We start from the raw sequence: 26,647 nt of genomic DNA on the forward strand, positions 1-26,647 counted from the left end.
AATGCATCAACAACTCTATTAGTAATCCCACTCTTATGCTTAATTATAAATGTGAAACTTTGCAAAAACTCAACCCACTTCATATGTCTCTAATTCAATTTATGTTGACTTCTCAAGTACTGTAAAGCTTTATGATCAGTATACAACACAAACTCCTTAGGAATCAAATAATTTCTCCACTTCTTCAATGCTTGAACAATAGCATAAACTCTTGATCATATACATAATACTTTCTTTTAGCATCATTCAACTTCTCACTAGAGAAAGCAATAGGTTTACCTTCTTGACTTAATACAACTCCTATTGCACTACCACTCGCATCACATTCAACTTGAAATATCTTATTGAAATCAGGCAAAGCCAATATAAGCAATTTAACAACCTTTTGTTTCAAAGTCTCAAAGCTCTTATCAGCTCCACGTGTCCACTTAAATTCCTTTTTATCTCCTCTCACTGTCTTAGTCATAACATTACAAATAGAACTGAAATTCTTTATAAACTTCCTGTAAAAAATAGCCAAACCATGAAATGATCTTACCTCACCCACATTCTCAGGTGTAGGCCATTACAAAATTGCTTTTATCTTCTTAGGATCCATCTTCAAACCATCAGCTGAAATCACAATTCCCAAATACACAATCTCTTCTTGCATAAAAGAACACTTTTTTAGATTAACCATCAACTTCTCCTTTTTCAATCTTTGCAATACTTTTCTAACATACTCAAGATGTTCTTCCTTAGTCTTACTGAATATCAGATTGTTATCCAAATAAACAATCACAAACTTACCCAAGTATCTTTTCAGAACTTCATTCATCAATCTCGTAAAAGTACTAGGTGCATTAGTCAAATCAAAAAGCATAACCAACCATTCATACAAACCATCTTTTGTTTTGAAAGTAGTCTTCCATTCATCACCTTTTCTAATTCTAATATGATGATAGCCACTCTTCAAATCAATCTTCGTAAAATACTTTGTTCCACTCAAACAATCCATTATGTCATACATCCTTGACATAAGAAACTTATATTTCACTATGATCTTGTTAATAGAGCTTTGGAATCAGTACACATTCTCCATTCTCCATTCTTTTTAGATGCTAATATGATAAGTACAACACACAGACTCAAAATTTCTCTAATCAAACCTTTCTCCAACAACTCATGTACTTGTATGTTAAGTTCTTCATTCTATGTAGGTGTTAATCTATGTGGTGCTTTGTTTAGCAAACTAGCTCCAGGAATCAGATCTGTACAATGACTTATACTTCTCATTAGAGGTAAACCATCAGGTATATCTTTTGCAATAGTCTCCTTATACTCATTCATTAATTCTGCAATTTCTATTGGCACTCAGTCAATACAACCACTTTTTGTTGTTACTCGATCACAACTGCCTAATACTCAGTTCATCTTATTTTTTGGTACTCGGTTGCTATTGGCATAACTTGGTCTTCTAGGAATGATAGCAAAGTAGACTTGATTCTTCTTCATTTCCTTTTCAAATTATTTTCCATTAACCATACAAATTCTCATAGTAGTACATTTAACTTCATCTGGACTTTCAATCAAAGACAATAATATTTGCTTCTTCCCATTCACCTAAAGAGTATATTGATTCAATCTTCCATCATGTACAACATATCTATCATATTGCCAAGGTCTACTCAACAAAATATGACAACAATCCATAGGCATAATATCACATAGAACTTCATCAAAGTAATGTCCAATCTTGAACTTCACAATACATTGCTCACTTACCAATATCTATGCTCATCCTTGATCCATAGAACATGATAGGGTTTAGGATGCTTCAGCCTCTACAATTGCAACATTGTAACCGACTCTTGTGATGCCAAATTTTTAGAACTTCCACTGTCAATGATTACCTTGCAACATTTTTCAGCCATCTTACATCTAGTTTTGAAAAAGACTTCTCTTTAAAATAGGTTCCTCATCACTTCCCTTATTACATAAGGTTCGTCTCACCATCATATTTTCTCTAGTCTTAGGTCCACTTGGTGAACCCTCAGTGTCTCCTTAAATCACAATATTTCTATTACCTTGTCCACTTTTAGAGGATCTATGTCCCTCTTTACCACATCTGAAACAATTACAATGGAATCCACCTCTAGAAAAAGAATTACCTCTTCCTCGGTAAGAATTTGTACCTCCTCGGTAAGAATCACCACCTTTCCACTCAATCTTGCCTTTATCATCATTCTTCCATTCAAATTCTCTTTATCTTACACAAAATTGTTAGATCTACTGCCTTCTCCATATCATCTACCTTAGCCTCTCTGAAATCTACCACCTCTACCTCTTTGTCTTTGTTCATACTTCTTTGTCAAGATCTCCTTAGCTTTCAAGGTATATTGGTATGCTTCCTCCACACTTTCCAATTTTACAAAACTTATTTCATCTTGAATTCTAAATCTCAATCCATTTATTTACCTTGCAATTTTCTCAACATCATCATCAACATGTCTAGATCTGTTGTCCAATCTATAAAATTCCTCAGTATACTCCTTCACAATCATGTCTCTTTGTCTCAAATTTTGCATCTTTCTTAACAGACTAACTTGATAATCAACAGGCAAGAATTTGTTCTTCACCTTGTTCACCATCTTTGCCCAAGTCTTGATCTTTTCCTTTCCTCTCATTTGTCTATTAGTTACCAAATCTTCCCACCACAGTGAGGCACATCCTTTCAACCTTGTAACTACAATCTTCACCATCCTATTATCAAGAGTGTTTTCACACTCGAAGAACTTCTCCATTTCAAAGATCTAATCTAACATAACATTAGTATCCAAATTTCCATTATAAAGAACAACTTCTACAACAGGCTTTGAATTTTCTTGAGACAACATTCTCAACAACCTTGCTTCATCTTGGTCTTCTTTAGGTTCTGGATTAGGGTTTGGTGCTATTGCTTCATTATCACTTACATCATCAAGATGTGCTCCTCTCCTCTAGGCTATCTCAACAACATCTAATTTGGCTGCACTTTGTCTCAATGTATCTAATATTGCATTATCAACATTTCCTATACCTCGAACCATCTTTACAAATTAGGTTCCTGCAAGATCATAACCCTCTACAAGCTATAGGTCATATCCACAGATTTGCAACCCTACAACCAAATTCACTTAGGGTTCTACATGATCCAGACTTCATAAGGACAAACCTCTACTTTGATACCACCTGACACAAGGAGGAGTGAAGAACTAGGGCCAAAGGCACACCCAGCTATCCAAACCACCTGCACAGAGTCAACATAGCGGAAACAACAACAAATACAAACAACTTGGGAGATAGAGAAAGAAAAATGCCTTTCATTCATATATTCATCTAATGATCAATTACATGCCCAACTGTAAGGCCTTCTGGGTTACGGCCACAAATATCAATTTAGTTACAATCTTTAATGATTAAACTTCACATTCTTTCTACTCCCTAAGATGATTTCTAAGACTTTAACCAAGACCTCTTAAATACATGCACGACCACAAGTCAGTCTATTGCAATACAATCAAATAAACTCTCATATTAAATGCTAAAATAAGCCACAAGCCAGCTCACAACAAATATCTATCACAAAATTAAATGCAAAGGTTGACCTCAATAAGAAATTATACACAGACAACTCGAAAACCAAAGGAACTTGGCAACCTCCGAAACTCGACATCCATTATACACTCGACAACAACTGAGAACTTGGAAATGCAAGATATTGCAACTTGGCAGAAACTAAGAAAACTAAAAACATGTAGGATAATAGTGCAACCCAAGATGCTCCTGCATCACTTTCAGTAGAGCTATACCAAAGTCTCAAAATGAAAGAAAAATTAGAGGAATCACAGTAATAGAGGAAGTTCCTAAAGTAACACATCAAAAATTGACAAATTATATTATTTTACCAAGAGAAAGTATTGTAGAAGAAGCTCATAATTTTAAGATATAATAAATAATTATATGGAAGTGTCAGGCCAAAAAGTAAATGCTAACAAATTAGAGACATTCTTTATTAATACCAAAGAGGAAGTAGAAAGATAATTTTTGAATATAGAAAAGGAACCTTTCTATGTAAATATCTTGGCATCCAACTTGAAAAGGGTATTAGAGAAGGAAAAATGTGGTATGTGATTCTAGAGAAAGTAGATTAAAAAATTAGGTAGTTGGAAAGAAAAATGGTTAGCAAAAATAGGAATGGTGACTATGATTAAATAAATTCTTATGATTATCCCCAAATATCATATGTTATGTCTTCCTTCACTTAAAGGTGTAAAAAGGAAATTAGACTCAAAACTAAAAAAATTATTCTAGGAAAGGCACAAAAGTAAAGAAAAAACAAGCTTTAATTAAATGGGAAAATATTTGTAAACCAAAAGAATTTGGAGGGTTAGGTATCAAAAATGTGAGTTGGTAAAATGAAGTTTGGGGGCAAAACTTATTTAGAGAATGATCAAATAACATAATAGTAAATGGGAAAAAAAAATTATATCATAAATATTTAAACAATATTGATCTTTTATCATTGTTTACAAGTATAAATCCACCAATAGGATCCAAAATTTGGAGCTTTATGTTGAATTGTAGTTCTTTAATAACAAATAATTTAGCTTGGGATATTGATTTTAGGTTAGGGTACTTTAGTTTTGGAAAATTCATGGGATGAACTTCCTTCCCCAAATAGTGCTAATATGCCAATTAACATAAAAAAAATACTCTCTCAACTCAATGGGGTCTAAATGTCAATGATTATAAAATTAAAATTAACAATAATGAGTATGAAGGATGGCAATGGAAATCCACACATGAAACTTCTCTTTCATCTTAGGAAAATCTTAGTTTTAATCAATTGTTAAATAGTAAGCAGGTGAATCATAAAGATAGGACAGATAGGTTAATAAGGGGAGCTTTAAATGATGGAAATTACAAAGTCAAATTAGGGTACAAAATGATTATTAAATCTCAAAATTGAGATAAGATTGACATTCCTCTTAACTTATGTTGGGATACAACATGTCTTCCAAAAGCAGGCAGTTTCCTTTGGGTTGCTCTTCAAAAGAGAATTCTATCAGTAAACAAGTTTACCAAAATGGGTTTTGAGGGACTATCAAGATGCCCATTATGCAAAAACAAATTTGAAACTTCTGAACATTTGTTTTTCGAGGGTCATTTTGCCAAGAACTGTTGGTATTGGTTATGTAAGTAACTAAACATACAAGTTGCATTCCCACACAATCTTTTAAATTTGTTAAGAAGTTGGACAAAACAAGATTGTTTTAAGGTTTATAATAAACTTTGGAAAATAACCTCTTCTTTACTCCTATGGGAATTATGGAAAGAAAGAAATAGAAGAATTTTTTGTAATGAGAAAATGGATCAAACATTCTTTCTAAACAAAATGGATGCACATATTATTGAGGTAGCTAACACTAATCTAAAAATCACTTAGGAGGAAGGTTCCTTTTTAGATTGGGATGCAAAAATGCGTAAAAATTGGTTTAATCTTGTTAATCCACCTATGGTTTACACAAAACAAAATAAGATCGTTAGAAAATAATGTAAATGGGAACCTCCGCTAGCAAGATGGTCAAAATTAAACTTAGACGAGACCTTTAGGGGTAATCCAGGATTGACAAGATTAAGTTGTATTGTCCATTTAGAAAATGGAACTTGTCAAACCAAATGTGCTAAGTTGTTAGGAGTTGTGTCTAATAATTAAGCAGAACTAGAGGCTCCTATTGAAGGATTAACTCTAAGTAGGGAGATAGGTATTAATAAATTAGTTATAGAAGGGGGTTCACAAATTATTTTAAATGCATTAGGAAAAAGAGAAACCCCAAATTAGATCCTGAATTCAAAACATGAATATACATTAATCTTACTCAATAAATTTGATAAGATAATTACTAGGCATATATATATATATATATATATATATAGAGAGAGAGAGAGAGAGAGAGAGAGAGAGAGAAGGTAATAGAGAAGCAGATAACCTCATAAATAGGGGAGTAAATGGGGAAGAGATTCTAATCATATAAGTCAACTAGGAAAATGTTAGATACTAACTCTGGTTAACTTTAATATATGGTGCCTTATAGCTATAAAAACTTTATTATAAAGAAACAAAGGTCTAACATTTAGCGAACTAGTTTGAAGCTACTACGGTAAAAGTAAGGTACAAACTCAAAGGTATTTATGGATAATCTTAACATAATTATCATGGGAAATAGTAATTAATTTTTGATATTTTACTATATATGTCTTTCGTTTCTAACAACTTGATTTTAACTCAATTTAATGAGTAGGTTGTTTAGAAGAATATCTAAAAATCAGAATAACACAATGCAAAAGTTAAACGCTGGTGATAAATGATTAAACTAGTGTATAATTGAAGACATTTAATTTAACTTTCAAAAATGAACCTTTTGAACTTTTACCTATCAAATAATAATAATAATAAAAATTTCATTTTGAATTTATAAAAAAATATACAACATAAAATTTAAACTTATTAATTAAAAAATATTATAATTTAATTTTGATAAATCCAAAAATAGTTTGTTACTTTATTATTAAATAAAATACTACCAACTACTAATTATTCTTAAAAGAGAAAAAGAAGTTATAAATTTATCTTTTAAACAATCTATACTCTACGCATAATTTGACTTGTTAGATTGAAATCAACAATTAATGTCTTAACCCTTCCCCCCAACTACTCCTGCAGCTCTTGCACTATGTAACTAAAATATTTATTTAGAGTTGTGTGAGAATGTTAGGGAAAAAAATGTTTTTGATGATTTTAGTTTAATAGTTGATTGAAAAGAATATAATACGTAAATCAAATTCAATATAAATCTGATATCTGCTCAGAGTGGGAGAAATGCTTAATTAATTGTTAATTTAATTTCGTAATATCACTATATAATTTAATTTTGTAATTGGCTCTGATTTCATTAATCATCTTGCAATGCTCTCTTGCGTTTTCAACCATCGATTATAAACTTCAGCTCAAAGGCCTTCATTTATAATTATGATTATGAATATTAAATATTTGATTCTCAAACTTAATGAACATTTATTGTTTGTAAGTTTAAGTATGTGCAAAGCCCTAACATTTTGAAGAATCTGAAAGGGATTGACAAAATGATAACCCCTGTTCCTTGCATTAATATAATAAATGTAACACCATTTTTGCATCATGCATCCTCTGATCTGCTTATTTGACACACAGCTGCTGCGCTTTTACATCAACATATTTATCGATGGTAACCCTGGACAAAAATTTCTATGCTTCTTTACATTCTCCGATTCTGCTTAAGATGAACCGCAATGTAAATGGCACCATCTGACAAAAACTAATGTGTTTCTTTGCATTGTTTAGGGCTTCGATGCCTTTTAGCTGTGGGAATAATATCTAATCATTAACTTACTACAAAACTGCAAATCAGATGCACGACATTGGGATCAAATGCACTTTTCAAATCTTCAAAAACTCTACAGAAAATTTATGAAGAAAAGGATCCACATGTTGTTGTTGAACATTCTCTTGACACTAAATGTCCATGAGACTGGGTTTATATTTACACGGAGAGTAGGTTTATATTTACATGGAGACAATGCCAGCGAATTTAGTCTTTTGCACTTAAAAACTTCAAAGCTGCTGCTCCTGCAACGGCCTTTAGCATCTCAAAATCACACTCTACACCATCTGCAACAGGTGGAGGTTTCTCGGTAGTTCCGCCTCTGTCAAAGCGTTTCCCCATTTTTAAAACTTCATTACCCAGTAAATTTTCTAGTTTGTATGGCACCATTTGACAGCTTTCATTGGCGCCCAGAACTTCTGAACCAATGAGCATTTTAAGGCAGGCATCCCCCATTATCTTCATCAGATGAATGCCCGATCCGCTTACTGGCTTCTCTTTATCAGATGATTCTGAAGGGAATAACATTCTTACCAGCTTAATCTTCAAAGAACTCGGCGAACCTTCTTTCATGTATTCAATTGCTTGCCTAAATATTTGCAATCTATTCTCCCATCCGTCCACAAAATCTGGTGAAAATTGCCATGCTGACGTAGATTTCCCAGCTGATGTCCTAAAATTTTGTGGTGAATTAGCTGGCCCAGCTGATTTCTTATAACTCTGTGATGCCCTAGCTTGCCCAGCTGCTGTCCCAGACCTTTTCCTCCCTGATACCTGATGTCCTGTTCGTTGATATTGTCTAACAGAGTCTTCAATAGGAAAAAATCCTGAAAGGAAACTCTCATCTTCTTTAAAAATTTGGAGGTTGTTATGCTGGAGCATATCATTAACTACATCAGTATCAAATCCTAAGATGCACCCAACCTTTAACAGCTCGCATAAACCTGCAACAAGATCTGGATTGTCCGATAATAGACCTTTTGAAACTACCTCAGCAAATTCAGTTGCCAAGCACATCTTTTCCTTTTGGTTGTGTGGATCAGATTTCAATATCAAAATCCTCTTGATGTCTTTTTCCCAACGTACACAGGAATGTGCAGCTACTGTAATGTGCTCCGTCTTATCATCTTCATTTCTTATTGTCAGAGTGTACATAACTGCAAAGGGTTTATCAGCTTCACAAGCTATAGACTCCAAAAGATCTCTAACGATTTGATGCCTTCTATCTGCTGATAATTTGAATGATGGATATGCAAGATATCCAAGGATAATCATATACAGACCTTTTTTGAACAGACCTTCTCCTACTGGAAGCCTGTGCAAATAGATGACAGTTGAAATGGACACCTCCTTTTTCTCTACTACTTGTGATAGTTTTTGAGCTCCAAGAGTCTCATACATTGACAACAATAAATCCAATGGTAACTCGGGATCTGAAGGATTTGGATGCCATGCAAATTTGATCTTTGTAGAAGCTCTTCTGAACAACTCTTTCAACGAAAGGTCATCAGGAATGAAGGTTTCATTGGGCACGCATAATTGGATTTGTCCACTGCTTGTGTGAGCTGGAAACTTTAGAACTTGCTTTTGTAACAGTCTTTGTATAGCTGAAAGGGATACACCCCAGTGCTTTAGAATATTTCTCCAAACTGAACAGCATTCGGCCTCAGTTACTACATGATTACTCATTATCCAGTCCAGCCACAAATTACAGTAGTCCTCAATCCTGGGATGCAGAGACACACCAAGATAGCTAGAGAAAAAGGGAAGTAGAGCATCTTCATTAACGCTCTCCAGGATTTGTAACCTTCCATAGAAGAGGCCATTGTCATCATGGATTACACACATTTTTGGATCCATCCACTCACCTGCAAGCCCACCACCGTGTGGAATCCAGATTTTGTGAGAGCTGAAGAAACTAGGTCGCCAATGGCAATGGTGAAGATATTTGTAAAGCCTTGTTATGACTTCAAAATCTGAATGAATTTGGATTATTTTGGCAACTATTTCACATCCCAGTGAAAATTCAACAATCACACCAATCTGTTGGAGGGCATTCTTGAATTCATTCATGTTCCTCTTGTAGAATGTACACTCTATAAAAGGAAGGTCGTTTAACTTTACACCAGCCAATGACCATTTGGTATTGTACAAAAATGATTTTCTTGGAGACTCATACCCTCGATGTGTTCTTAGCCATTTTCCTTCCATGATACTACTTTGAAATCTGTTGGGCAGTAACTCATTACAGACCCCTGTCAAATACTGAATCCACTCTAAAAGAAGAAAAACTTGATCTTCTCTGATGGGAGAGGAAACTGTAGGCAATGGAGCATCGGGGGGGTTTAGCTTGGGAATGTCCACTGCTCCAAGCCCATCTCTCATAAACAACTCAAGTTCAAAGCCATCTGTTTTCATGTAATTTGCATTCAGATAATCAAGTGACATTGCAACAATCCCTTCTGCAACCCATGGATTGTATCCTATTAGCTTGTGCCACTTGCCAATTGATGCAGGCACAAGTTTTGCTTTGCAACTACTTACTATGGGGCCCGAATCACTAACTACAGGCAACTCCTTGCACAAAGTAAGCGTCTGTATTGAATCAATATAAACACCGTCAAATGAAAAATGAAGAAACTGAGCCACGAGGATTATGAATTGTTTACTTCTAGACGCCTTTGCTTCTTTTAAAAGCTGCTTACTATAACTTGAAACAGAAAGTTCAGCGATCTTAGCACATCGATCTAGCCATTCCTGCAATCTTGACTTTTCCAAATAGCCCAAACTCTTCATGGCCATCTGTGTTGCATTTGGCATGAATTTGTAATGTGGAGCACTACCCAACCTTTTGTTCCACCTCGTTAACCATTTGATATCTTTTTCTCCTGATGAAAAGTATATTTTGCTTCTATTAGAAGATATATCGGACAAGCTTGCCCACCCCACACCATAGAAGCCATTGTCAAACTTAAAAAGAGGTACCTGTTGGAGAGAGCTTGGAATTCCTTTGCTCCAATGCTCAGCAATAAAGCAAAGGAGTTTTACATATAAGTATTCAGAGAGATGTCCAAGCCAACCGGGGGTACTTTGGATACATGTGGAGTACCAGTCATCAAGTACATAGTCCACTCCCAAGAATTTTAAACTTGAGTTGTCAAGACATGAGTGTACTATGAATACTCCAGTAGACCATAGGGCACTGGGCTTTTCTATGCCTTCTTCGGTTGCCTCTTCCAATATATTTCTAAAGCCTGGAAGTATCTTGTGAGCTTGAATGGGCATGCAATAGTCATTTTCAGGTTCACATAAGATGACCTTTTCTGACTTGAGCTTGGTTTGGATTCTTTTCCGAATTCGTCTTAGTTGTAAACAAGAGGGAATATTAATGGGTAGGTACCTGAAGCAATATGATCTGGCAGAGGGATGAGCCCATCTCACACTTTTCACAAGAGACAGAAAAGCTTGACAAAATGCTGAGGGAATACAGTCAAGTATTCCTTGATTCCACTTGTTGTCCCAAAGTATACTTTCCCTCGAGGATGCCAACAAAAAATCTGCTTGAATTATGAAGGGAAATCCAGTGACTATTTCTGTGGGCAGAAATGCATAAATGCCAGCACCTACTCTGTTGCCTGTGGTTACTCGATCTTCACGTGGAAAAGCGAGTGTTATCACCCAATTGGCAATTTCTCCTCTCTCCTCTACCCTGTTGTCTGATTTCACTCGAAATCGTTGTCTCCACATGTAATAACTGCATTCTCCACTGGATTTATCATCTTCCTGTGCCGATAGATGGAGGATAAATGACTCACTTCCCTCATTTTTCACATTCTGAAATGCTATTTCCTGGGACACCGAGACTGCATTCACTCGGGGATTTTGATTTTCGCCATCTTCATGAACAGAAAGTCTTTTAATTTTGGACATGAACAAAATGACTTCTGGATGAATGTTAGCAAGCTGTTCCTTCACATCTTTCACCTTCTCGGAGCGTAAAGGGAGAATTATAATGGTATTGGGAAGCTCACCCTCACATTGACTACTATATATTCTTTTCAGATCTTCAATTTTCGGCTTATCAATCCACTCTGGAACTATATACCCAATTCTGACCTCAGGTGGAGGGATTTCATTGAATCGAATTTTGTATCCATTGCTGAAAATATAAGGCTGTTTTGTTATCAAGAAAACACTCTTGAATCCAATTCCTGAGATTTTAAAGAGAATAATATTTTTTCAGAGCAATTAGAAGGGGAATATAGAAATTCACAATTCATTGTAAGCAAATTAATATGTAACCTTTTCATGATGTAAATTTAACTTACAATTTAAAAGAATAACCAATATAATGGATGATGGTTTCCAGCTATGTATCATGAAAACAAATGAATAAAAATGCTTTAGAACCTGACAAACTTAGAAAGCTAAGTGAAGACCCCAAATTAATTCAACACCCTGCTAAAATAGTAAAGCTACAAAAGTAATTCATTCCGTGCTATCAAACGTTTAAATCACAAACAGAAGACTCAAGCTCACGGGTTAGATATCCTAAAATAGCTCACATATTCAGAAAAGAAAAGAAGTGGGACTTTAAAATCTATTCGAAATCCTTTCCAAATTAACACGATCTACACAGTTTGTCTTTCCTGTCCCTCTAGAGTTCAGACTAGCATAACTAAATTGTATCCTTTGATAGATACATTGAAAATAGTACCAGAGATTAACAGTGATGTGACAAAGGATACACTAACATTTAAGAAAAGGAGGAATAAATAGCGACACCAAATAGAAAGAGATGAACTCTCCCTGCCATGACAACCACTTAATTTTTTTCCATTGCACGAAAATGTAAAAATCTTCATATATGCAAGTCAATTGCATGTACAATGACAAAGTAAAATCGATACAAATGCAGTGGGATTACAAACTAACCCATATAACTTTGAACTTGCATTTCAGAGCGAGTCCTAATTACCATTTAACCAAATGCAAAATAATGACCGAAAAGTTCCTCATTTCACAAAACATTGCAGGAGCTTTTCCTTAGGGTTACATTGTTGAATCACTAATAGTATGTGTAATACCCTGTTTTTGCTTAAAAACTAGGTAAGGTTACATTGTTGAACATGTAACCCTAAGTTGCAGGGGAAACTATAAACTTAGTATAAGAATCTCACCGTGTTATCCATTGTAGAAAATACAAGAAAACTAGATTTCAGTTCACAACCTGTAACGATGTAAACATTTGGAACCATATAAAAGCTAGTTTTTCAAAGTGTAAGATCACATGCACTTGTAAAACAGAGCGAGCGCTGCATGTCTACATAAACCGCACAAAAATCATTCTGAAGAATGATCTCAATCATTCACGTGGTAAAAGCTTTAAAAGAGAACCTGATATAAGTAGAGCACGATAAATCTTATACCCAGTAAACAGAGCATTTTAAAGGCACAAGAGAAGGTACCTTTTTCTCCAATGTAACCTCCCTGTCTTTTACCCTTCTTGGTGGATCTTCCAACACTGCAGAGGGATTCAATGTTTCTGGGAGTGAAGCCCTTCTCATTGTTGAACACCAAGAGAGTAGCAGGGGCACCCACACCAGTCACATCTCTGCTCGTTACCACAAATTCCAATGATGGTTTACCATCAGCTTCATACTCATTGTCCTCTGCATTCTGCCATATCACAAACAACCAAAGCTTCAATTTTGCATACCAAAAAACAAATAGACAATTTAAATTTTAAAAGAAGAAACAGCTTGAATTATATCACCCAGAAAGCTACCTGAATGAGCTCCATGAGAAAATGAACATCCTTGGTATAGAGTTCTGCCGAGAGATTTCTAACAGCATGATGAAGATCTTCAGTGAGAGGATTGTCTTCTCCACCAATGGAAAACTTGTTTCTTCTTATCTCTTCAATATGCTCTCTGGGGCTGGGAGTCATCATTGCTAAGTGCTGAATTCAAAGTCCTATTAACCCAACAAATTAGGCAAAATATATCATTACAGAATTCAAAGTCCTATTAAACCCAAGAAAATATGATCTATATATGTGTGTGTGTGTGTTCTGCAATGGTAGCACTCTGGTCAATTTAACATCATGAAATCCCAGACCTTATGCTCTTTCAGCAAGCAAAGCATAGAAACATAAACCAAGCACCTTAAAATTCATTCATGAAATCGTATGCATTAATTTCTACAGTAGATTAAAAATAGACAATTTTATAGAGATTCAAAACATTGTTGTATTCTTTTAAAAACGACTTATCAAACGCTCAGGGTATTCTGTAGGGCTGTCTGTGGATGTTTTTCTCAAAACACCCATTAACTCAGGAGTATATCCTTGCCCCTCGCACGTAAAGAGAGTATACGTCATAGTACTTCGTACATTCCTAGCGTTAATTTTAATTAATGCGCACATTCTTTCTAACTTATTTCCTGTCAGCTGATCAATTTAATTTGCCAGATCAATACTTTCATAAATTGTTCAGTTTAAGTTAAAATTTCTGAACGTGTCCGTGATATGTTAGTGAAGTTACAATAATTTTTTTTACGAATTCAAGTTTTACAAGTGTAAGTCTTTAATATCACAATGATGATTATAATATATATATATATATATATAGAAAGCCCAGAGATATTAGGACTTTAATTTGTGACATGGAAATATTCTTTCAAGTAAATAAAAGTCTCTCTTGCTGTGCTCTCTATATATGGTAGCATTAGGATGAATAAGTCCTAATAATTAAATTTTATAATTTATCATATAATATAATTTTGCTATATTATATAACACCCATCTTTTGATCAATTAAAATTTATGTTCATGTTATGATAAGATTTGGTTTATGGTGAGGATAATATATATATATATTTTTAATGTTATGTTTGGGTTGATGGTTAGGTTTAGCTTGTGCTTTATATGGTTTACGAATAGGGTTTAATTTTGTTTAGTGTTATGACTTAATTTTGTTTGGTTTTATTAGGGTTTGCATTCAATAGAGTTTGGTTCAGGGTTATGTTTAATTTTTAGTTAAGTCTAGAGAAAGGTTTTATTTTAGTACTTAAGAGTAATTCGATGTGTGCATGAGAATGATTTGGGCTCGATTTGTTTTAATCTTTTGGTGAAGACTAAGCTTTCACTATTATATATATGTATTCCTTGTTAATGTTAAGGTTCTATTTGGTGTGAATGCATGGTTTAAATAAGCCAAAAATAACAGTTATCATATTCTCTCACCATCTATTTCCCTCTTACTCTACCTCATTTGTATTACTCTATCCCCTTTTTCCCAATCTATCTCACATGTCCACCAAGTAATCACACACACACACACAAACACACAATCTTGTTTATTTAGGAATATGTCATTTGTCCATAACTCCACATTGTCCAACTCATATCCTTCCTCGTCATCTCTCTCTCTCTACCTCATCTTTCCCCTTCCTCTTCTCTCCTTCACTTGTCTCTCCTCTCCTAAAATCATCTCTTCTCTCCTCCCCTCAAATAATCTATTCCCACTAATTACTATCTACCTCTTATCTTTCACCCACTCCCTCTTTTCTCTCTTTCCAACTTCTAATCATTCACTTTCATTCGGTGCCATCCATCCTCCACCATATTGTAACACCACCCCCTCGCCCGCCCCCTCTACATTATATCTTTCCTCATAATCCTTCTCATCTCTCCCCTTCCCCTTATCTCCTTCACATTTCTTCCACCTATCCAATAATCTCTTCCAACTAATTACTATGTATTTCAACCTCTTATCATTCACCCTCTACACATTTTCTTACTCGCTCATCCTAGCTATTCACTCTTCACTCTCTCCATATACTACTACTACTCTCTCTCTCTCTCTCTCTCTCTCTCTCTCTCTCTCTCTCTCTCTCCACCTTATTTTCCACATAATCCTTCTCACCATCTACCTCATCTCTCCCCTCCCCATTCTCTCCTTCACCTATCTTCCCCCCATCCAATAATCTCTTATTGCCAATTACAATGTATTTTTACCTATTATCTTTCACCCTCTACACATTTTCTCACTCTTTCCTCCTAACTATTCTCTTTGACTCTATCTCATCCATCCTCCACCATATTGTAATCTCCTTCCCTCCCTAATTATCCTCTTTCTTTAGGTATATGTCATTTGCCCACAACTCCCCATTTTCTCTCCCTCGTTACTCCCCACTCCCACTTGTCACTTTATCGTGAGATTATGAGAGAAGAATAAAAGTTTGTAACTAACTAATTACTATGTATTTCTACCTATTATCTTTGACTGTCTACCCATTTTCTCACTCTCTCCTCCTAACTATTAATAGTTTACAATTTATATTTTAAATAATTTATAAAAATATTATTTAAAATGTTCTTTAATATATATTAAGTAGTTAAATAAATAATAAGATATTTAATAAGTCTTTAGTTAATATGCTACACATTTTGGTGTTAATATAGTTAGTTAGTAGATATACTTTTAATTTATAAATATATTAGTAGATGTGTTAATTAATGGCTCTTCATTTTCATTTTAAAAATCTCATTAACATTTAATGAATTCAGTTTTAAAATAGTGGCTTAACTTACTTTTTGAATATCTTTCTACTCCCAAGATGTATGTTTTAATTAATGGGACTCCTAAAGGTTTCTTTGATATCTCAAGGGGACTTCATCAAGGTGACCCTATCTTGCCCTTCCTCTTTATTATCATGGTTGAAGCCTTAGGAAGATCATTTACTCAAGCCAAAATTCTAGGCAATATTAAGGGCATTGAGATTACCAATGAGGTGGATCCCATAACTCACTAGTAGTTTGTGGATAACATGATGCTTTATGGGAAGGCTCAATAGAGGAAGCTATATGTATTAACTAACTTCTAAATGACTATGTGCAAGTATCTGGTTGATTTATTAATAAGGATAAGTTTGAAATCTTTTTTTTTTTAACAAATCATTAAATTTAGTGCATTTTTATTTTTGACACAATGACAAGGGGTCTAAAATAGACACTCCCAAGCTACGCTTGCTAGAGTTACACATGGATTCCAATGTTTTGGAGTAACCACAAAAAAAAAAATTGAATTCAATGCATATATGGTAAGACAATCTTTTTTCAATATTCCAGGCATAAGTCCTACCCAACTGCAACAATATACATTCAAATTACAATATGTGATCATAGAAGCTCAGGATTACAAAGATAAATCTTATTATCTTCCTTCTATCTTCCTTCTTTCCTACTTTCCTAATCCTAGATCTCAAATTATATAGCCAACAAGCCTAGAAGTCATCTTGTTAGGTGGATTATTACAAAATATAGGCCCTCCCCCAAATTAGGAATCAACAACCTTATAATTAAGAAAAATAACATATGTGGGGACAAAGATAAGTCCACACATGATCCAAGAAGAGATCCTAAAGGCTATGGAAAGCCTTGATATCAAACATAACCTCATAGAAGCCAACACTACATGTCACTCGAGCTACTAGGAAAAAAAATGCCACAAGTAAAGAAAAAGGATAACACCCACAAATGATCACATTAAGTTTCATGAACATAGGCAAAGGATCCATGATAGGTCCATATCAAGAAGTCAACTTTGCATAAAGAAAAAACATGAATAGAAAGGGTCATTCCATGAATAAATAAACATGAAATGTTTTTTGTTGATGCAAGATTGCCAAAGAGCCCAAGATGCTCCTGCATCAGACACCTAGGGTAAATAAAAACTGATGTCCACATTAGGAAGCACTGATGTTTTGAGAAGTATCATAAAGATCTAACTCAGCTTGAGAAATCCAAGAATTGTATTCAACTAGTTTATTCTCCATTTGACTAAGTATTCTTTGTAATGTTTTCCTTAGGTGCTTTTACTAACTCTGTTATCCAAAATTATGTCGATTCCCTATGTCTTCTTCTTAGGATAATCACACTTATCAAATATTTCTTCATCAAATTCAAAGTAATCATAGTGTTGATCCCTAAGGTGTGTTTTCTATTAGTGTCAAACACTTAGTCATTTATTTGGAAGAGTTGGTAGTCATTGTTACAACTGAGCCATCCTATGAAGGCTGAGTTATGCATATAGACTTGTTCATATTGTCATTTATTTGGAAGAGTTGGTTAGTCATTGCTACAACTGAGCCATCCTATGAAGGTTGAGTTATGCATATAGACTTGTTCATATTCCAGTTAAAGTCAACCAGTTGTTATTGTTGAGCAATTCTATGGTCGTTGAGTACTCCTATGCATGTTGGGTGAGAAAGAAGTCTATGCATGTTGAGTGAGAGAAAAGACAATATATATCAAGCTATAGAAAGTTAGTTCATGTTGAGTTATACAATAAGTGCCAAGCATACAAAAGTTGAGGGATAACATGAAGATTATTTATGACCGAGCGTTAGAGTGTTCATGTGCCAAGTAAGCCAGTATCAATATATTTGTTTGGAATTTCACAAATACTAAGGTAAACCATTTTTGGCTGACTTGATGCATGTTTTAATGATTAAGGAGTAATTCAAGGAGATGATTACACATTTTTTGGGGATCATTAATCACTATGTAAGGTGATTAACCAATCAAAAAATAGAAGGTTTAAGTGGCCAAAGGGAGAAATTTGGATCATTGATCTTGATCTAGAACCTTCTCCAATTGGTTATGAAAGGAAGATGCAAACCCTATTTTCATATGGTGTGCATTTATGTGAGTTTGAATGATTGAAGAGAAGTTTTAAGGTGAACCAAACAGAGTGATCGAGCATATCTCAGTGAAGGGAAGAATGGTAATATATCAAATTGGAGATCAAATAAGAGATTGGAAAGAGGGGATCTGTAATCAACATTTGAAGTGAAAATTGAAGGATCAGGTACTAATACATTCTAGCAAGTGTTTTAGGGTAAATCTCTTATCAAAGTGGTCCTAACAGACCTATGTAAATCTCCTAACAGAGTGCTTACTTAGTTGTAAGCTTTAAATCCTTTAATTAAGGTAGTCTAAATAAGTCTTGTAAGCTCTTAACAAGGAAAACCCCTTACATGGTAGATCATTAGAAGCGATCAAACTTTTAGCCCTAACATGCAAACTTTATTGTTGCAATAGTGAAGATTTGTGGGTGTCATCCCCAACCCAGTTTTACCTTCACCTTGGAGGGTTTTAGGGTTACCAAATCTTTCTGTTAAGTGTTGATCATTTACATTCATGTTTATGCATGAGATTAGTTGTTAGATCTAATACGCCATTGCAGTAAATGTTTATGTGATTTATGATATTGTTGAGATAAGGGTTTTATGGTGAAGTTATCATATTTGATAATTATTTCAAAGGTTAAAAGTTTTATAGACCCTGCTTCACCCCCTTACCCCCCCACTCTTAGTATATAACTTACCCAATAGACTTCCAACAATTGGTATCAGAGCTTTGTTCTCTTAGGAGAAGTCTAACCACTTGAGAGTCAAGATCTTGGATATGGAGGCTTATAACTTGAGAAAGATCATTTGAAAATCATAAGCTTGATATACAACTTGCACTGCAGCAACTTGAAGTAGCAATGAAGGAATTGAAGAAATCCTTAAAGAAAAAGGAGATGAAAATCTTGTAGAATGACAATCAATATCAAGAAGAAGACATCGAAGGTATAATTGATAATGGAAATTCCATTGAAAGTGATGCAACAATAGAAAATCTATTGGAAATGAATAATACGTCAAATGATGTGATAAGAGGACTAAAGAGAGAGCATGAAATCCAATTAGTAATATTGTGTGAAGTGACTGAACGGAAAAATAAAGTTAACAGAGATAAGACAATGGTTAATGAAGACAAGAGGGAAATGACCACAAGACTTGATGAAAGAATATCTGATGTGCAAAAACTCACACATAAGAAATTTGGTATGCTCAATCAATTGCTAAGTGCAAATCAAGAACCTGATAGGAAAGATGTGGAGATTGTAAATCTAAGATCTAAGAATGAACTTTAGAAGAATGAGTTGAAATCTAAAAGGGCATTGCGACATTTGGGGTCATTTTGCAATGGAAAACCATAGCAATTGTGACATCCAATTGTCACCTGAGTGACAGAATCGCCCATCGGCTCCCCTCACTACTATATTTGGACCTAAATTACAATGGTAGGCCATCACAATTGCGATGGCCTCCTGTCACCCAACAAAAAATACAAAGAATTGGCTCCCGTCAGATGGGCGTTAGACTTTTGGCATCACAAATTATGATAGAAAGCTTATCCGTCGTAATTGGGACAAAATAATCTATCACAATTTGGCAGAGGCCAAGGCCAAGAGTTCATCGTCACATTGTCATAATTGCAACATGCAACCATTACAATTATGACGTCTAACATTTTCACTATGTTGTCATAAATGCAATGCCCTTGCTCAAAGGTTGATAGTTATCCGTCATAGTTGGTGTCATGATTGTGACAGTTTGCAATAGTAGTGCCACGGGTGCAATGAATATTTATTGGATTTATCCATCATAATGGAGACAAACATGTGACAAAAATGTTCGTTGTCCAATGTCGTTCCATTGGATAAGGTCATCACAATGCTGAAATATTTTTAAAAAAATTGTTGGCAGAAGAGGAAGTGGAGGAGGACCCTTCAAACAATGATGTTGTGGACCATAGACCTACAATGCAAATGACCACATTCAAGGTGAGCCCCACAGGTTTCAGACTCTTTTTCACTGCAAATCCAACAAACGTCAAGTATATCTTCAAGAATAAAATTAATATATTTATGAAGGTCAATGTTATGAATATTTTGAAATCTATGACTTATAGTGAAATTGGATTTTGTAATTTAAACTTTTCTTTTTAAAAATTATTTTAATTTTTTTGGCATAGTGTTGCTCATGAGAATCAATTTCAATTTCTGGTTGATGGTATTTTTAAAACATATGGCCAAGTGTAGAGACTTCAACACAATTCTACAATTTTCACTTGAATTGTTTCATCAACATTTAAAAAATCCTTACATAGATTTGTTTCATTTTATCTTCAATGTGCATGAAGGTTGAAAAAAAGAACATTAGCCCTTTTCTTTAGATCACCTATTGTTGGTCTATTCTCCAAAGACCAACTCTTACTCCATATAGGAACCAAACTCATCATTCCCAAAGACCCTTTTCATCATGATTCATCAAGATAATCAATTGATTTTTGTCAAAAAACAAAAAACAAAATGGTTTGGTTCAGAATTTTTGGTCCACAATCATGACTGTGCACAGAATGTTTGAACATGCAAGCTAAGAATATCACCCGAGCCGTGAGAATGGGCAAGCACATTAGGGACTTTGACAAGCATGTGTTCCATTGAAAGACTACATACTGGTGAAAAAAATCCAAAGATGTCATAGATGAATGATTAAAGTGGAATTTCGGGTTAGAGTGACTTTACATGAAAGGAAACCCTTATTTTCTATGTTCTTGTATTCATGCTTGCATTGAATGAAATGCTTTACAGTCAAAACAAGAAATCTAATTCTAAAATCAACAAAATAAAAAATCTTGCCCTTCTTGTAATTACATGTAAATAAATCAGAACTAGAAGAAAAATAAGTACATCAAAGTAATGATTGAATAAACCAACTTTTCCTATTACTTTCAGGCCAAAAAATGAATGCTTTTATGTTACAATTTGTTCGCTACTTGTTGATCTTGATTTTAGTGCTTGGATGAAGGAATTGTTTTTTTAAACTCCTTAGCTCTCTTGCATTCTAATAACAAAATAATTCTTTACACAATTAAATTCAAAATTTGTTAAACATTGTAACAAATTTTCAAACCAATTGAAACATCAACAAATGCAGATGACAAAAAAAATAGTGATTAAGAAGAAATGTGAAGCAAACCCATTGGAAGTTTAAAAAACTAATAAAATGGGAAGCCTAGCAACATAAAGAGAAAAATTACCTAGTACCCAAAAAACCCTAAGATGGCATCATATGCTTAGTTCAATGAAAGGGCATCTTGTAATCAAATTGACGGGTTTAAATTAAAGAGAAGGTGACAAATGTACATTTGTGTAGACGATCAGTTGAAGTGTGGGAAATTAATTGACAAGACATAAGTTATGATGAGATCTTGGTTTAAATTAACAAGCAAGTAGTAATTGTTCTCAATGCCAAATCTGACAAGACATTAACAACTATTAAAAAATTTATTTAAGAGTGACTTTGATATGCATACTAGAATTCTCTCTCTCTCTCTCTCTCTCTCTCTATAATTTATTATTATTATCTATATAATATTTGAATATAGTAATGATCACATTCATAAAATTTTCACATCTATATGAATCTTGTAATAACTATTAGATAAAAAAATTGAATAATTCTTTTGTTTGGAATTAAAAAATATTTTTCTATACTTTTATCAATTTCCTTATTTTAATTGTTGTCCCTTACCATCCTCCCCATCCTGAAAACTTGGGAGATAAAAGGGAATATTGGAACAAGGTTTGTGTGAGATCAAAGATTGAATTTTGTTTTACAATGGCAACAACACAAGGAGTTATTTCTTGTTCTTGTAAACATATTACTCCACAAAATACAAATTCTTTGTCTAACAAATGATTTCACCCTATGCCAAAAGGATGCATTTGAGATGAGAACAAATAGACAATTGGGTAGAAACAAAGAAAGAATGATATGAAAACACTATAAGCGAATTGGAAAATATAATGGTTAACAATCAATAAAAAACTAAAAATAAGTCCTAGTGAGAATGTAAATACAAGATGAAGAATCCAGTGATCTATTTATATTAGAAGTTAATGGAAGTTGGACTAGCTAAGTATGCCAATAACACTTCTCTTATAACACTTCTCCTTATGTCATACAACATAATATAAAGGTTTTGACCAACAATGAAAACATATAAAAATCATACCATCAAGGGTATATGATTTTGTCCTTAGTAACAGAGATGTCAAGTGAATATTTTCAATAGTAACTTATAGAGAGAGTTGGTCGTAAATCTACAAATCAAGCCTAATCTTGCTTAATCTAAGTGAAGGGAGTTAGGAAAAAAACCAAATTCCAATTCTTTGATACTATTTCATAGCCTAAAAGAGTTTCTAAATATGCAAATTAATTTGGGGGTCATTTAGGATTTGTAGGAGAAAAAACAAAAATACCTCATTAGGAAGGCTAATTTTATCATGTCTCTTTTGGCCCTTACTGCAACAAATTGGATTGTGGATTTTTCTGTGGACAAGAACCAAAGTATCTATGGTTACATGTTGGGTCTAAGTAACATATAAACACATTCATTCTCTATGAGAAATTCTAATTTGATTATATCCTAGTTAGTAAAGCGCTTGTGGAAAGGTAGTCCTTGGGAAGGAATAGGATTCAAGGTTTGTTTGGTTGGAGAGTTTGTAACTTTGCTAAGAATTGTTGGATTGTCTTGTTAGATACCTTAGGAAGGCCATTAGTGAGTAGACTTTTGGATAGTCATTAAGACCTTGTTAAGAAAAAATGTGTTTGGTTAGTTAAAACACAAACCCCTCTGCACAATATTGGTATCAAATCCATTAGTGTTGTGATCAATTTGATATTTTTTAGTCACCAAAGAATCATTATTTCGAGAAATATCAGAGGCCAACACAATGACTAAATATCAGAATGCAATACTCTTATTTCAGTACTTAGCCAATGGAGAAAGTGGTATCCCAATGATTGAAAATATCTAAATTATCATATGAAAAGGACACAAGTACAATGTTGGGCATCTCTTCTTCAAGCTTATACATATATGTTGTACAACAAAGCAATAGACAAAGCACCATTCTTTGTTTAGTCTTCTCCAATATGTTCCTAGAAAATTCTAGAAAATTCTGTTGGCTAAGCAAGGAATAAAAGAGATTCTTTTCTATTGTAATAGAGATGTGTTGTGTTATATAATTATTTTTGTATTTTGTGTTTAAGCTTCTTTTATGTTCTAATAGAGCTTCAACCACATTTATTTTTCAGACAGGTTCCATAAATGCAGTTTGGGAGGGAATCAAAGTATTATTGATTTCTATCCTTTATTTGTAACAGATCGAGTAATGATATGATATTCATGCATAGAATCAGTCAAGAAAGGATTGAATACAATAATGTTGATAAATGAAAGGGACCGTGTATATTATCCATTCTTCTTCTATGTATATCAATGACCTGAGCTTATAATATTATTGCTTAAAGTTAACTAATCTGATCTAGGCCATTGTTATGATTTGATTAGTTAATAGTGAAGCCATGCCATAAATGGACATGGCTCCACATCATGGAGATATGTACTTTCATGATATGTCTCCTTCATAATATACTTATGCCAATTTATCAAATCTAAGAGAGATATCAAAATCTATTAATATTTTCTCATTTTCGTGTTTGGTGATTTCAAACTTGATGAATAATTAGAACTCTGATCTTAAATGGGATCTTTAACATGGTATCAGAGCCTAGTTAAGAGAAAGATCATATTTAATTAGAGAGATACCTCTTCTATAATGATAGGTTTTGTGGAGTTTGAAATAATGTCTATTGATGTTTGTTGATACAAGCTCAACTATCTCAAGAGTTTTCTGTTCTTTCTTGAGACAATGACTACACTCCAAAATCAAACAATATTAGGCAAGATCATAGAGTAACCTAGGTGCAGGATGGATAACCATGAAGCTGGGAAATATATGAATAGGCCCTCCTATGAAGTGTATGTGAATTAATTAATATAAGGACCATTAAATTTTTCAGTTCTTGCTTGACAAAGAAGGTAATCAACAAGTCTATTCTATGATGAAGGAAGAATCAAGGTTAACCTTATTCAAAAAGTCATAGTCACACCATTGAGTAACCGTCACCAAATAAGATGCCATTCTTGCATAGAAGCATGTTGTTTTCTGAGTTCCAAAGAAATATGACAATGTTTGTCTTCCAATGCTCTAAATAATATCAGGTCATTGACATCAGTGCTGCCAAGTAAATGCTTACGATATTCTATGAAGTGTGATATTCCTATAGCATTCTAATATTATTCTCAGCTAAGAACCAATTCAATGAGGACTTCACCACAATCCCTACAAATATCTAAGAATTTGAAGTTTCAACATTGGCTAGAGTTTCTAAAAACATTCATTAGTGATAGAACATTCTTTTGGTAATCTATGAATTTTTTAAGGCTAGGTCTATGGGGAAACAAATTAATAATAATAGAAATATGGGGAAGAAGGGTAGAGATGACTTGAATGAGTTAGGAGAGGACTATACTCCTTCTAATACTGATTACAACCAAGAGATGCATTTGAACACAGAGGAGGATGCTACCCCACAATACAATACTCTTAAAAAAAGTATCAAAATGGAGAGAAAGAAGAGAAAAGTGATTACTAAACCTAAATAGGGTTATGAGATTTCATCTAACAAGGACTACAATAAAAGGGTGCAGGGCATGGACATGGAGGGCGACAACACCGAGGGAGGAGAGGAAACCAATCTCAGAGATGGGGAGGACAAAAAGAGGACAGCTGGTAAGAGAAACATCACCATAATCATCTAGCCAACAAAGAGGAGGATGAAAACTAAGAGGTGGGGAAGGATAGGGATGAGGATGTTAAGAAACAAGGGTGTGGGGAAGAGCAAGAACATGATTATGAGGAGTTGGGATCCAACCATTACAAATGCATGATTATAGGCAAAGATAGGAATGTGGTGTGGAGGAATTTTGATACTATTTTTGAAAATATGGGGATCAATAGAGAATTAATTATAACTATGGTCAAGGAGAATAAAGAGGGAAAAATTAAATGGATGAGATAATCAACCTGACCCTAGTAATTTTAAGTGATTCCACTAAGGAAACCATCAAATGGATGTGCTCAACAATGCAAAAAATAGTGTGGTGGATAGCTATCATACCACCAAATGGATTTTCCATGAAATTCAAGAGCTCAAATACAAAGTGAGTAGTTTGGAGAGGGATATTTATAGCCCGAGGAACAAGAAAATAGAGGAGGAAAAGGACATTGACAACAGAGTGGAGGAAGTGAAGATTAGGGTTCAAAACATGGAGGGCTCTATTAAAATTGTTGTTGAGCAAAGCTACAACATCCTCAAAGAGGCTATTGAGAACATAAAGGTGCTCATTAACAAAATTGAAGAATATAGGGTCAACAAAGAGGATAATGTTTCTCCTAGCAATGCCAAATATAGGTCTCATGAGGATGGCTTGAGGAAGAGAACCAAATCTAGCACAAAGAAGAAGGATATCTAGGAACCTAACAAAGATCTATCTGACATGAAAGAGGTGCTTGGAAGAATGTCTAAGTTGGAATTTCATGTTGCAAAAATACATAGAGAAATTATTTGAGTAGCCTTCTTGGCTTTTGGTCCTCTCCTAGTTTTTTTTCCCGCTCCCCTATTTTTATATGGTTTATATCTTTTCCCTATGGGGGCTATTTCAGTTTGCTTTTAGTTTGTTGGATACTTCAACTATTTTTTCTATGTTTTACTGTTGGCAGTGTAAGTGTTTCAAGGCCCCATTAAAACCTATTTTCCTTAATCAAAAACATTCTTCTGATCAAGATGTTTAATGAGCATAAACAATAGAAAATGACTAGAATGGCTTGCAAATTGACTAGCAAAAAAGCATGAAATATCATAAAATATTAAATTGAAATGGTGAACTTGGCATTTGGAAACAATAACAAAAATATTCACGTATAAATTATAATCTAACCAAAGTATTTTGAAAGTAAAATTCAAAATTCAAATCAATAGTTATCATATATAAACCTAGCTAGAGATGTAGACAATTAAGTTTGACTTTTGTATATTGTAATTTGCAACAAGGATTATAAATTGTAAAATTATAAATGTTACCTTCTTTCTCCATTAAGCATTGCATGTCATATAGAACATATAGTGTGAGTCAATTATGAAGGGACTAGTGTTTCCCACTATCAAAAAATGAAACATAGGTTCAAGTACATGGCATATTGCGGTGGCCTCCTTTGCTAATTTGGCCATGTTTTGAAGACAAATCTTTGACCAAACTTTAGGATCCTCTGCTTCCTCCTTGTAATATTATTCAACATATCACCGCACTCAAAAGAAATAATGAGAATAGTTATTGAATCAATGTATACTTTAGAATAATTTAATATAATTTGTTTCCATTATTCAAATTCTTC

General features: G+C 34.0%; 1 protein-coding gene across 1 annotated transcript in view; it reads right to left on the reverse strand.

The window, feature by feature from the left end:
* Positions 1-7,649: 7,649 nt before the first annotated feature.
* LOC149540568 (uncharacterized) overlaps positions 7,650-26,647 on the reverse strand; it is a 32,359-nt gene continuing 13,361 nt past the window's right edge. The window contains exons 3-5 of the mRNA XM_089802713.1: positions 13,231-13,404; positions 12,911-13,121; positions 7,650-11,653 (exon numbers count right to left, since the gene is read on the reverse strand). Of these exons, the coding sequence (XP_089658839.1) occupies positions 7,650-11,653; positions 12,911-13,121; positions 13,231-13,404 (4,389 nt within the window). The remainder of the gene's footprint in view (positions 11,654-12,910; positions 13,122-13,230; positions 13,405-26,647) is intronic.

This window comes from Cupressus sempervirens, chromosome 9 (genome assembly GCF_028749045.1).
Source record: "Cupressus sempervirens isolate cs-2001-9-10 chromosome 9, ASM2874904v1, whole genome shotgun sequence".
Lineage (NCBI taxonomy): Eukaryota > Viridiplantae > Streptophyta > Pinopsida > Cupressales > Cupressaceae > Cupressus > Cupressus sempervirens.